This window comes from Corythoichthys intestinalis, chromosome 2 (genome assembly GCF_030265065.1).
Source record: "Corythoichthys intestinalis isolate RoL2023-P3 chromosome 2, ASM3026506v1, whole genome shotgun sequence".
NCBI classification, from domain to species: Eukaryota; Metazoa; Chordata; class Actinopteri; order Syngnathiformes; family Syngnathidae; genus Corythoichthys; species Corythoichthys intestinalis.
In genome coordinates, this window is record NC_080396.1 from 37,848,589 (window position 1) to 37,863,117 (window position 14,529).

The 14,529-nt window shown below is 41.7% G+C and overlaps 1 protein-coding gene across 1 annotated transcript; it reads right to left on the minus strand.

The window, feature by feature from the left end:
• Positions 1–164: 164 nt before the first annotated feature.
• On the minus strand, positions 165–14,490 carry LOC130912236 (SRSF protein kinase 3-like). The gene is made up of 17 exons (XM_057830162.1): positions 14,101–14,490; positions 13,591–13,690; positions 11,182–12,317; positions 10,978–11,086; positions 10,805–10,892; positions 10,186–10,273; positions 9,991–10,097; positions 6,379–6,544; positions 6,080–6,105; positions 4,460–4,552; positions 3,852–3,885; positions 3,561–3,779; positions 2,996–3,093; positions 2,797–2,904; positions 2,662–2,731; positions 2,500–2,592; positions 165–2,430 (listed from the first exon to the last, which is right to left on the minus strand). The coding sequence occupies exons 1-17, from the start codon at positions 14,108–14,110 to the stop codon at positions 2,246–2,248; spliced, it is 2,730 nt and encodes a 909-aa protein (XP_057686145.1). The 5' UTR covers positions 14,111–14,490; the 3' UTR covers positions 165–2,245.
• Positions 14,491–14,529: the final 39 nt, after the last annotated feature.

A 14,529-nucleotide genomic window follows, 5' to 3' on the forward strand; every position in this document is an offset into this window, starting at 1 on the left:
ATTAAAAAGTAAACAAATTTTGCTTAGCATGTTCATTTGACTGCACGTCAAACTTTTCAGTTGTGTGTTTTATTACATTTTGAAGAAACTTAAAGGTTCCATTTACGGTAGGTAATGTATTTAATTGATGTTGTCTTTATTATCGTATTTGGTATCAGACTAAACTTACAACTTTTAACAAGTAACTTGTAACCATAGCAATGCATTTTTTTAAGTAAACCCCTCATGGCTGCTTCAGTTCCAGGCATTTTCAAGAAAGTACATATTTCATGTCATGGCATTACACAATGCCAGACACTAATATAAACATCACTTGGAAAACTGTGCAGCAAACTTTCATGTCAATATTGGCCTATTCACCATGTAATGGAGACCTAGCCACGATCGGCTTTTATTAGCCATTAAAGATTAGCCATCACTCAATCAAAAATGACAGTAGTATCTTTTTTAACTCTGGAAAAGCCTTGATAATATAAAATGAAATTTAATTAAAAAAAAAGGTTTATTTTTAGAGATTCTTCAATTTAGGGGCACAAGCCCATAGCCCGCGTAGTCACAGGTGTTTGGTGTGAGCTGAAGTAAAATATGATTTACAACTGCATGAGTCGAACCGTGAAATATAGCTAATTAAATCCGCTCCCGGCCAGGTTTCTTTGTAATTTAATGACTTTTACGTCCGCTAGTAGTTGAAATCTACAGAAACCGTAGGTTATGTATTCACTTCCGTATGTCTAAGCTCAAGATAACTCAAGAACGAATATAGGGACTATTATCAAACTTGTAAGATTTATGTAACGGAATAGGAGATTCAATTTTGGGGTATTTAGGTCAAAGGACAGCTAGTGAGATCATTGTGTTCACAATTATTCAACCCCCACTGCAGTCTTATGTATGATTAAGTCCTTATTTGATCAGTTTCTGCATATTAAAAAATGTCAGAATTGCTACAACACTAAACTGGAGTTTGAATAATTTTGAAGATAATTGTATATTTGAGGAAGGTCAATACTTTGAACACACAGGCCACCAAATGAATAATTTTATAAATAGAATTGTAACCTGGAGAGGACATCATTTTGTCCAAGAGTCCCAACGTTTATGAGCTAAGTATGCAGTGTGATGACATTATTCTGATTTTACAAATCAAAGAAACCTATACTAGCACCTGCTAGGTGTGTGCGCAATACTAAACCACAAACCTGTGCTCTTGACTCATCCACCCACTTTAGTGTGGAGACAGACTCCTGTGTGTGCCTCTACTTGCAGTTCAAATACCAAAACATTAACTACACTATCCTGTGAAACATTTTTAAAAAACTGAAAATAAACTGGAAATGCAAAGTGTCTCACTTACAAATAACGTCCTGTTTATATAAATGTAATGTTGTACAAATGTCATTAATAGACGGTGCTATTTAATTGTGCTACTCTATTACTACTTTTTGAGACTATATAAAGTGAGGCTGGCTGCTTGCTGCCGTGCTTCCAATCTCAATTTTGCACTGTATTTGAAAATGAAACATTCACCAGTTTTAACAACAAAATCAAAGCCATCATTGAAAGGAAATCATTATAAAGCAGACCAAAGAAATGAAACTGAAAATATTTTTATGTAATTGTTTTTGCCTGTGCCTTCCTGCCAGCTAGTTGACCTCAGGTGCACTACCTGAAGTCAAAGCTGAGCCAACATGTCAGTGGTGGAATTTTAAAGCCCCTATTATTGTACAGAAGAAACATTTCACACAAAAGGTGGTTAAGTAAAAAAAAAAAAAAAAACTACAACAAAAAAAAGTCACTGTGAGGCGGTCGAGGATCTGGGCGGATTCGAAGGCACTAGGAATTCACGACAGGAAGCTCGTCTAAACAGCAGGAGGTTGCTTGTTGGTGGTCACAAAGAACACAGTCTCATATCAACACAATTCAGCAAAGTTCCAGAACAAGAACAGAATCGAAGTGTCCATTCGGGTGTGTTCCAAACATGTACGCCCCGTAGCTTGTCATGTCAAGTGACCTTTTCAAGAGACAACATGGCACACACAAGGCGGCCACAATTTTAAAGATTCCAAGCTAGACAGGAAGTATGAGTGCCTTGCAGCTGCCGTGTTTGGAACGCACCCTGTGACTTGAGAAATCTCAGTTTATTTCCAACACTGGCATCAACTGGTGGGTGGTGGCGATATCAACGAGTCCCATCCATGGGGGCACACGTCATCACGACGCCTCATCACATACAGTACGTAGGTGCTCATGACCGAAGCCAGGCATGACGCAGACACTCGGCGGCGGTCGCCCTGCGATCTGGCTCCAGCTCCAACATGCTTGACAGGAAGTCACTGAATTGAGCAGCCTGGTCTAACGGCCACTCATACTTTTCTAGGAGGACCTCAAACAGAGCCCATGGCTTCAGGCTAGAGATGTGGCGCAGGTCACCTGACATCCACATACAGGTCATATGTTAACCATTGTACACAAATGCCAAGGATAAATGGGTGTGCTCACCTCTTCTGTTAAAATATTCTCTGGAGTATCTGCCGGACAAGGCAAAAGGCAAAGGGATGGCACCCAGAAGCTCAATAATGTGAGCGATGTGATCTGAACACAAACCACGAACGTTAACCCTTTCAACTTAATGTGTATGAAGTGCTTTCATGGATCATTTACCTTCATCTCTGGTGTAATCTTCGCCTGAATGAGGTTCAAATAAATAATCGCCAGTGGCCAACTCAAACGCCTGAAATATTCAAAACATACGTGCAAACACAGCCAAACACACGACTCGTTTTTTTGTGTATATACCATGCAGGCGGTGCTCCAGATATCAGCCGGTGGTCCATACTCTGCTCCAATCAGAACCTCAAGGGCTCGGTATTGTCTTGTCTGAATGTCTTCAGTGAAATGCTTGTGCTGGTGTGGGGAGATAAAGGCGGAGGCAAAGCAGTGATTGGTCAAACATTAAAGCAAGTGGGCGAGACACGGATCATGTGAAGAGCCTCACCACCCAGCAAGCATTTCCCAGATCAGCAATCTTCACTCGCAGCTTGTCAGCGTTGTGAGGGTCAAGGGGACTGAGGACAAAGTCTGTCGCGCTAAACACTGTGAGCACACATGCATAAATGCACACACAGTAACACAGTTTGACAAGTAGTGTGCAATTTTTTAAAAATTTAATTATTTTTTCTAATACTGGGCTACAACAATTGGCCTTTTACTAAGCCACACTTTGTGGCATCTTAATTCAATTTAACATAGCTTTGGTACAATTTTGTGGGCTTTACATTTTTGGCCTGACTATGATGGTTAGGTATCTTCAATAAATAAATAATTGATGAATTCATAAATTCACAAACTGCAAATCGCTGAAAGGTGGGGGAACAAGAGACGACCTGCTCTCTTATCTTGATGTAATATACTACACACCCTGCTTACTTAGGTAGAATTTTGAAAGACACTGGGTTTTATTTGTCCAGTGAGTGGATATTGCGTAAGCATCATGTTCAACACCTAAAAAGGAGCACTTAATGAAAGGTCAATCGTCTTCCCGAGTGATAGTGCATTCTCACAGTCTTGTCCACTGGAGTATCCTGACTGTGTGGAAAGTGTCGATTCTGACGTGGCTGAGATTACGGAGCTGGAGAACCCCGAGACAGCAGAGGCAGGACTGGAAAACCGCCCGGGACCGTGGCCATTACAATTGTCCTCCAACCGGGAACAAGATGACATTGGGCTCACTTTGTCAATGGTTGCATTGCAGGAAGCGTTGCCATTGACGACTGGAGGGGCTGTCCATGCAAAAACCTTGTAATTTAACGTGACATTCATGCATGTAGTATTACAAGATGGTGCGTACTCACAGTTAGTGCGTGTGCAGTTTTCTTCATCCATTCTCTGGTGAAAAAAAAAGTGAGATATTTTCAGTGTTATAATTGTAATAATTAGATAGTATTTAGGCAATGCAATAAAATAGTAGTTGTTGATAGAGGTACACTTTTAGTACAGTGGTACCTCGACATACGATCGCTTCAACACAAGATCTTTTCGACATCCGATGTCAAATTTGACTGGCCATTTGTTTCTACATCCGACGACATGTTCAAAACACGGTGTGTTCAGGTACACCACGCAAAACACAACTGCCACATTAGAACCTGATTCGTTACATTATTACAGGTATTATTATTAATTCTATTATTATGAAATTATTATTACGATTTTTATACTTTATTTGTTTTGCTCTGAGTAATTGCTATTTGAGATAGTACCAGCAGTATCATTTAAGGATTTAGTCTAGGTTTTTGGGCTGTGGAACAAATTAATGGAATTACAATACATTCTTATGGGAAAATCCTGCTCGACATACGATCATTTTGACTTGCAAACAAGGTCCTGGAACGAATAAACTTCATATGTATAGGTACCACTGTACTTGTTAAATAACAATGCTATGAATCCTCTCATGTACCTGAATGTCCACTAGTCTCTCCTCTAACAGTTTCTCTTGCCGCTTCGCTTTTCTCTTCAATTTTTTCTTCTTGTTTTTGGATATTTTACCCACCTACGCAGACATAAAAAAGTGGTAAAACAATGGGCCTCATTCACTAATACATAGGAATGTTCCTTGTGAACAACTTCAGTCAATACATAAAATCACTGATTCACAACACAAGAGTACTTGACAATTTTCGTCAAAGCACTGTGTGCATGTTCGTGAATCAGAATTAATTCCAAATGAGATCATGCTAGCGAGCTGCAATGTAAATGCACTGAGATTTGAAGTTGCGAGAGAGAGCCTCAGAACTTTTAGAACGTTCTCAATCTTTTTATAATTTTCCAATTATTGATAACTTGATAGTATTAGAAAGCTTGCTAAAACGCAGAAACTAAAAACATAACATGGAAATTAAATATGTAATCACTTCTAATGTTAAAGAATGTGGCACTCAAACAATGTACAAATTGTTGAAGTACATACAAAGGAATGACTACAGCAGACACTGCAAAAAAATCAGTGTTCTTTTTTCACTAATTAAAAGCAAGAAGTAATTTGCTTGGGAAAAAAAAACTTTTTTGAAGTGGCTTTTTTTCCAGCGCAGCAAAGAGGCACAGAAACATATACAATTCAGATTTTTGTCTCAATTGAATAATTTAATTGGATTTAATGTTTTTGAAGGTCATTTCTCACAAGTGAATTTAAGGAAATTTTAAACTTTTCAAGTATAAAATCAAAGCGAAAACTTGAAGCTTTGGATAAACTCGGAAATACGAGTTCCATCAAAGAACCAGCTTGTTGAGAGGGACCACTGTCGACAGATTACAGGCCAGTAGTAGATACACAATGCATACAAAAAAGTGGAGTGGAATGAGGGTAAAACCGACGGTCATTTTAATAGTTATTCATGGCATTAGTCCACTCATTAACAAAACACCTGTTTAAAAGTTATAATTGTACAATATAAATTAGCGTTTTCAATGCATTATATATATTTGGTAAAAGCAATAGTATTTTTCCCCTCAGTAGCTCATTCTTAATTAAATGAGCATGAATATGATCTGAGGACATCTTTAAGTTGTTTGCAGAGTACACACTAATTGAAGAACAAAGATAAGTGTAAATGAATCACTGATCGGTAATTCAACTCAAACAACTCAAACCTCACAAACAAAATTGTGCATATGCACAGTTGGTGAATAAGGCCCAACACATCAATATTGTAAGCTGGTGCTTAGCTGTGCTGTTCAACACAACAACTGTGTAACGATCAGTAAATATGTTAATCTACTTCACATGACAGTGAGGTGAAAAAAGTATCAATATCTCTGTAGTGAACCACCTCTGAGAAGAAAGGAGAGCCAAGAAAAGAAGTGACAGCGAATTGGGAAACAGCAGAAGTGAATGCTAGCTGCTTCTGACCAAAAAGCTTGGTGTGTTCCTGCGTGAGTAGGTGGGTTGCATGTTGGTGATGACGACATGCAACAAACAGGCTGCTGTGTTGAGTTTGGTTTAATCAATAAAAAGTACAAATGACAAGAACAGAACAGAACAACCAATCACTACATAGGGGTAGGACAGCTGGACACATACCTGGATGTCCCTGGGAGCTGTGCTGACTGGAGTGATACACCGAGAGAAAGAAAGAATGAAAGAAAGAGACAGAGAGAAAGGCAGTAGAATATGAGAATAGGAATAAGAAAGTGCAGAAAACAGCCGGAGCTGGAGGTTAAAAAACTGCAACAAGACAACAAGTCAGGCACAGAAGACCTAGACCAAAGACCAGGGAGGATGTCCAAATTGAATGGGAGGACCCTTAGATGTAAGCGAGGGGTGACTCAATAGATTGGTGATTCTATAGCCATATAAGTAGAATTTTTGCTGCCAATCACCTGATGACCCAGAAGGTGGCGGGGCTCCTGCTCTCTGCCAGATGGTGGCCTCCGCAGCCAGCCTCCTGATGTACACCTCATCCACATCTAACAAGATGTTCTCTGGTTTTATGTCTGTATGGATTATTTTACACTTTGTGTGTAGGTAGTCCAGACCCTGTAACACCTGCCAACACAAACGCAATATACAGTATATGACATTTACTTACAGTATATAAGCCATCAGTACTAAACAGACTGGAATTCATTTTGGTCGTGCTTTTGGATAAAGCCCATTTGTCACTAAATCTGCATATTACCACCTAAAAATATAAAAGAATTAAGGGGCTTTTGCCCAAACAGGACATGGAAAAACTTCCATATAATCCTCTTTAGCAGATTTGACTAATTTAATGGTACTATTACAGGTCTTAAAAAAAAAAAAAAAAAAAAAAAATCAGTCAAAAAGCTGCAGCTAATACAGAATGCTGCTGCAAGAGTCCTTACAAATAAAAGGAAACTGAACCACATTACACGGATAATGAAATCGTTACACTGGCTTCCTGTGAGTCAAAGGACAGACTATAAAATACTACTGGTCAACAAAACACTTAATGGCCTTGTACCAAAATACATGCTTAATTTGTTTGATCCATACGAAGCATCTAGACCCCTAAGATCATCTAGAACTTGTCTGCTGATTATTCCAAGAACAAGATCCAAGAGGGGTGAGACAGCTTTCAATCACTATGCTTGTCACTTCTGGAACAAGTTACCCGACGATCTGAAGTGCGCTCAAACTGTTAGCTCCTTTAAATCAGGGGTAAAAATGCTTTTGTTTTCCAAAGCATATTCATAAGTGCCCATATAGTTCAAACTTTGACTCCTGCTTTTCATTCATTTTTTGTTTCACTTCTATTTCCTGTTTGAATTGGTTTGTTTTGAACTGTCTTGGCGATTTAATATTGATTTTCATGTATTATTTTGTGTTTGGTTTGATTTTCATCTGATTTAAAGCACTTTGAATTACCTTGTGTTGAATTGTGCTATACAAATAAATTTGCCTTCCCCATTTGCAGCCATTGCTTTTTTCCAGAGGCCAGTTTCCAACTATAGGGGGAATCACACTTCTCAGCCTTACTGAGGTCAATTAATAATTATCAGGAAGTTGAATCTCACATTCTGGAGGAGAGGTGTTGTTTTTGTCCTGACCGCAGAACATTGGACCAGCTTTTCACCCAAAGCAGGGCTGTCAAGGGGGCACGGGAGTTTGCCCAACTAGTCTACATGTGTTTTGCAGACTTCAATAAGCCCTCAGACTGTGTCCCTCAAAGAGTCCAGAGTGTATGCTCTGGAAATATGGGGTACCGGAACCCCTGATAACGAGGTATCAGTCCTTGTAGGACCAGTGTCAAGAGTGTGGTCCGCGTGAGCAGTAAGTCAGATTAGTTTCCAGTGAGGGTTGGACGGACCTCGACAAGGCTGCCCTTTGTACACAGATTCTGTTCACAATTTTTATGAACAGAATATGTAGGGGCAGCCGAGGCATTAAGGGGTTCCAGTTTGGTGGCCCCTGTATTGCATCTCTGCTTTTTGTGGGTGATGTGTTTCTGTTGGATACATTAGACCGTGATCGGTCCGTCGTGGTAAACAAGGAGCAGAGCCGAAACGCAAAGCTCTCCATTTGATGATCAGTTTATGTGCATACACTCACCTCTGGCCAATGTGGGACAAGAGCAAATACAAGAATACTGAATAACACAGATACAAGCCACCGAAATTCATTTCCTCCGCAGGGCTCCCTCTTGCGGGCCATTTACAAGGAAAAGCTGCGACAGCGATGTACCGTATTGGCCCGAATATAAGACGATGTTTTTTGCACTGAAATAAGATTGAAAAAGAGGAGGTCGTCTTATAACTGCGGCCTAAAAAAAAAAAAAAAAAAAAAAAAAACTGCGGCCTAGACATATACCCATTCACGACGCTGGATGGCGCCAGTCATCAATTAATCGAATGCTGAACGCGACTCGGGCGGCCAAAGCGAACCCCTGACACGAAGAAGAAAGTGGTAAGAAGGAAAAGAGAAGAAAATACCGGTAATAGAAGAGATAACCAAAAATGGAGAAACTTCGCGACACTTTGGAGAAAAGTGGGTCGAAGATTGGCCAGATTAACAGGTGTTCGGCCATTCCTTACTACGCGGCGAAACGTCCTACACAATGCTCAGGGCGCTTGCGTATGCATTCACACGCATGCGCACATCGGTTGGAAGCGGTGAGTACTCACTATTTTTGTTTTTATTTAGTTATTTAGAACCTTTTCACAGCCTCAAAGATACTTTTTGCATGTATTACCCTCTCATACTTTTAACCATTGTGTTTTTTTGTGTTAGCTTTGAAGCAGTTGACCACATTAGTCACGTAGCGTATTTAAACCGTCCTTATTTGATATAACTACATTTAAGTATTTTCTGCAGGCATTTCTTTAGTACGTTATTCCTGTATGCATCTAAACAAAACAAGTTTAGAGCGCACGGTAGTAATTTAGGTGTCAAATTCGACTAATGTAGGACGTTTCGCCGATGTAGCATATTTTGGCAGAACACCGGCAGCTGAGGAGACGTTACGTTATGACGCAAACTTCAAGTTGATGGTGATAAATGAGGCGGTGTCTTCAAACAACTGCAAAGCGGCTGTGAAATATGGTGTCACAGAGTGTAATGTACGGAGATGGAGAGCTCAAAAAGATCGCCTAAAAAATGCTCACAGTCAGAGAAAAGCTTTCCGTGGTCGTTTCTGTATAAAAATTAATTTGGTGTTCAAAAAGTCTTTTTTCAAACTTGAGTCTTGAAAAAGAGGGGGTCGTCTTATAATCGGGGTCGTCTTATATTCGGGCCAATACGGTACAATGATTGTGTCGCAAATTGGCCTCATGCTTTGACGGTGATGGTGAATCCGGAGAACAAAAACACAATGAATGAAAAAAATGACGATGAGTGAAAAGATTCGAATAGCTACAGTGTCTTGAGAAGCTCTATTTGGAGCTTCGTAAACAAATACAGAAAGTCATTCATGTTATCGGCACTTTTGTTTCTGTATGATTGCGCGGTACATTAATAAACAATATTGTGCGTCTCAGTTTTCGTTTATTCCTTTTTTTATCCAAAAAACACTCTTAAACTCCAAGTTAAGACATGTAGTACTGCACTGTATATCACTATATTCGTGCAAGAATAAATAACTTGAGTGTCCTTCATAGATCTTTGTGCAGTTAGATTAGCTTGGCTCTCAGTCAACGCTACACCGATATTTCAAGGTTTTGCATTCCAGTGTAACGTGAAGTAGAAGACAGCCAGGCCCCCATTACCATTTTGCTGCTAGAAGTATTGAAAAACATTAGCTGTGTCCCAATTCAGGGTCTACACCCTTCTGGGCCATTGGCGGAGGACCCTATTGAATATGGTTGACAGAGGCTCAACCTCCCGGGACAGGTTGAGAAAAAAAATACATTAACCATCTTGTCTTTGTTTGTGATATACATAATTGAACACTTTGAAAAGGATTTTCACCTCAAAATGAATTGTAAATGGGCTTTGCAAAAAGCTAACAAATTCTTGTCTTGTGTGTGCTTTACCTGTCTAATGATGCTTTTGACGCATACCAGCGGAAGACCCATGTAGTTTGATCTGATGATCCATTTCAACAGCTGATGACCAAGAACCTCCAGGACCATACATACATCTAACTTAGGCTGAGGAAAACAGGCTTGGCAAGTAGACATGTACCAACAAACAGACATAGTCAGGAAGGTAGACAGAATGCAGGATACGCACACCGTTGACCCCAGAAATCTTGAAGTCATCAATCAGTTGGACAATCATTTCTCTGTTGGGATCAGTGGGATCACTGTCTCTCACCTGGACACAGAGGCATACTGTGAGGGCCTTATGGTTTTTGACATGACCAGTCAAAATAAATTACCAGTTACAGACCATCTACAAGAGTAGTTGAAGGCCTAGATTTTGTAGGTAGTGTGGAACAAGTCAATAGCCTAGTTTTAGGTCAAACATTTGAAGACGCCAGTGTTTATTACTGATAGACGTGTTATGAGCATGAGAGCTGTCTTGCTTTCATGTTATGTCAAGGGTTGCAATCACAGCAATTGGAGGAGCAGCTACCAAACTCCACAAAAGCTACATCGACTTCCTGTGTGTTCTTTATAGCCACCAGCAAGGCGTACATGAACCTAGCTTCAAATCTAATATCCCCAAAGAAGGACACAATTGACGCCGTCTTTAACATTTACTATTTGATCGCGATCGAGCTACTGAATATCTCGTATCTAGGTCGATGAATGTGTTAACGTTTCTGTTTATGATAATGTACGACACAGCGAGCTAGATGCAGGACTATGTGCAGGTTGAGATGATCCAAGGCTCAACACTCACACATCTGAGCAGTTTGATCTCATCCAGCGCTGTCTCCGTGTAATGGGGTGCACTCTTCACCACCTTCAATGCCACAAAGCGTTTCTTCCTGAAATAGGGCAGGGCAGACAGGTGTTCAGAGGACAAGGGGTGGGCGGAGCTATGGAAACAAGGAAAACTGTTCAAAGTCATACTGCAGGTCCCAGCAGAGCCAGACAGTTGAGAAATGTCCCCAGCCAAGTTTACGGACTACATGGTATCTCCCATTAAAGAGGTCACCAATGGCAACTGGGTAGTAACCACCTGGAGAAAAATGACCAGAAATGTAAAATACAGTATACTGCATCCGGCTGATGAGATAAAGCATTCTGTATATAGTTTTATATTGAGAATGTCACCTTTGCAGTAATCTGATGGGTCTTCCTGCTCTTCATCATCTGAGCCTAGAAGCTGTGCAGGTGGTAGAGTTAACTCTGTAGGTCGGGGACTCATGTGGGCCAGTGGTGGCATGGAAGTGCGCAGTGGCACTGTGGACATCACAGAAGTTGAAGCGGTTGGGTTCACGTTTGAAGGGAAGGTGGCGGAGCAGCAAAGAGGGGAGTAGAGGTTAGAGGAAGAAACACTGGTGGTAAACGTCCTAGAGGGGAGCAGTAGTGGCTCTGGATGGGAGGGGCTTAATGGAGGTGTAATAGAAGCTTTAGCTGGGGGCAAGGTGGCACCTTCGGTTGTTGCTACAGAAGTTTTAGATTTTTCAAATGTTAAATGAGTCCAAGCAGACAAATCATACTGCATTTCCATACTGACTCTTGATGGTGATTGGCTTGTGCTATGGGTGAGGCTTTGAGAAGAGAAAGGAAGTGACTGTGTGTGGGTGGGAATCTGAGATGAAACAGCAAGAGACTGGTTGATGGATGGGCTCTCAGATAGGCCGGGAACTGAATGGCTTTGGCAAGGGTTCTGAAATAGTACAGGAAGAAAATCCCTGCTCTGAGGTGAGACAGGAAGGGGTTTGACATTGGAAAGACCTTGATCAAGGTCAGAAGGTGGCTGGCTGTAGGCAGCGTTATGAGCTTGGACAGGAAGTGACTGGCTGTTGGTGGGGCCCTGACCTAGGTCAGGAAATGACTGATTGTGGAAGGGGCTCTGAAATGGGACAGGAAGTAAATGCTTCCCCTCAGGTGAAACAGGAAGCGATTTGCTGTGGATGGAAGTCTGAGCTGGGACAGTAAGTGGCTGGCTCTGGGCAGGGCTTTTAGGTGCTATAGGAAGTGGCTGGCTTATGTGTGTCACTGTCACGGGGGTGAAAGGGAGGAGCTTGGCACTGCTAGGTACATCTTTAGGACACTGAGGTGATGTAAAAGGGGAAATTGGAAAATCTATATTTTGGGGGTCCCAGTCAGGAGAGTATTTATGCACAGAGTTGGGGGCTACTTCTTGGGCTTCACTACATGTACTTTGTTGAGGTGGGGCTTTGCTGGGAGTGAAGTCGTCTTCCTGCGTCTGCGGTATTGGCTTGTCACATAAGTCATCAGAGCTACAAGAAAAAAAAACCTTTATGAAGCATATCAACAGTTGAAAGATGACACTTTTTATAAATGATAGAATTGACACATCACTACTTCTAATTATCGATTCATCGCTATAATAATTACTTCATTCTCAAGTCCAGCAAGCAGTAGTTATTGCTTCCATTGTTTATAGCAAGGAAGGGGACGAAAGCAATTGCTTCACACCACTTGTTGGCACCCTCGATTGAGTGCAATGGACAGGTACCAACAGAGACTTACTCATCAGTGTTTGACATTCTATTCCTATTCCATAGAGTTCAAAAAGATAGGAGTCCACCCTTAACGGCTATGAAAACTTCAACTCTTCTGGGAGGGTTTAGGAGTGTATTTGTGCAGTTGTAAATACCAAACAAGTATACATTTTTCCAAAAATTGAAATTTAGAGAATGCCCGTCTGTGTGTGTGTGCCCTACAACTGAATGGCCACCATTTAGGGTGTAGGCCACCTTTTGCCCAAACTAAGCTGGGTTAGGCTCCAGCACCCACTACCCTGACAAGGATAAGTGGTGTTGATATAAATGGATGGAAATGAAAAATACAGGATTCCAAAACATTCAGTACTATATAGGTTATATGTTGGTGTCGGTTGTCAGACTACATCGGGACTAATCAAATCAAAATAGGCCTTCAAGGAAAACACAAAATTGTCCGAGAATTTAAGGGCAAACTGCTACCGCAGCAGAATGTGAGGGAATGAAAGCGCCCATTCAAATCAATACAGCAGGAAAGGTGAGATCTATTGACACTGAACAAATCGCCTGAGCTTCAGCCTTTTTTTACAGGGTGCATGAGCAGCGCATTCTGAAGGCCTGAGAGCAGTTGTTTCTAGACCAATAATGAGACAACAACAAAATTGGGACGCATGCAGTGTACATACAAATGCCCCCTCAAAATTATCACTATCATCAACAAAATTCAGGTGTTGTTACCATATCATGTGGTGGCACTGGCAACGAGAGAATAGACTGGAGAGTGAGTCAGTGGATGTCTTGGTTCTCTGTTGTGAGATCATTCAGCATGTGCTTCTATTAATGGCTGTAACTGATTGGCCTGACAACTAACCCTCACTGAGTCAGCTGGACACCATCTCGGTTAGCACTAGACATGTTGGTAGGGGGTCTGGAGTCTGGAAAGCCAAGCTATGCTTAGCAGATTTAACTTGGTGTGGGTCACGTGTGTAATGCGTGCAGAGAACACGCAACCATTCATAAATCTGAAGTCCACGCGCGTTCGTCTCACCGGGTCTCCTCAGTGCGAATCCTCCGGTGTTTTTTTCCTCGCCGCCTGTGCTTTTTTGTGCCGGGGGCAGGGCTTTCACTTGCCATTCCAGCGGAGGCTGCTAGTAGAAGACACAAAAGTGGTCATAAAACAGCAATGGGAAAAATTTGATTCAACCAAACCCAGAAGAGCATTGACTTGTTTTAACATGTGGAAAGCAGCAGTCATGTCAAGTAAAATGTAAAAAAGCCGCAATAAACTACAAGTTGGCTGTGTAAAATGAGTACACGCCCGCGCCTAGAGGGGACGCAGACAACATCTCACATCAACCAAATCAACATTTATTTTCACAGTACAGGAATTCATATAAACGGAAGTGACGCCACTAGGTATCGTCCTTTCAGCGGAACGTGTATTTTGAAGCTGTGCAGCTGGCTAGCTCTTGGCATGTTGAGTTGCGCACGAGCACATTCAGACGCACGAGTGAAAGCACGATAATGACACCGAGACCCCGAACTCACTATACTTTACCTATTAGCATTGTGGCTCCCAAACCCAAGCGGGTTCTGCCTCAGCTTACCGCTGGCCTTTAGCCTCCGTTAGCTAAACAGACTTGAGAGTCAGTCCGATTTCAGGTGGTTCCCGACGATACCGGGGTCAGAACCGAAACATGGTCTCAGCTGGCCCGTGAGGTGGGTTGTTTCACCAGATGACGCTGTGCTGTCACTTTTAGCCTGTCAGATGCGTGAGCCTCGGTTACTCGCGGCACACCAGATCAAAACAGCGTTTTCCCCCCACCGCCCGGTCAGTAGCAGTTCAGTGGCGTGTCTGGTGCAGAACCCCTAAGGTTATTCTTGGTGTGTTACTCTCGATGCGGGTTTTCTCAGCCCATAACAGCTGCTGATAGCCTGACACCCGACACCCGGCTTGCTTAGCGCATGCGCACTTGGGATCGAACTG

Bases quoted from the DNA above. Each gene is read 5' to 3' on its own strand.
- LOC130912236 (XM_057830162.1), bottom strand. The intron at 10,098-10,185 runs GTATCCTGCATT...AGCCTAAGTTAG, and splicing joins TTCTGGGGTCAACGGTGTGC to ATGTATGTATGGTCCTGGAG. The intron at 4,553-6,079 runs GTATGTGTCCAG...ATGTCTGCGTAG, and splicing joins CAGCTCCCAGGGACATCCAG to GTGGGTAAAATATCCAAAAA.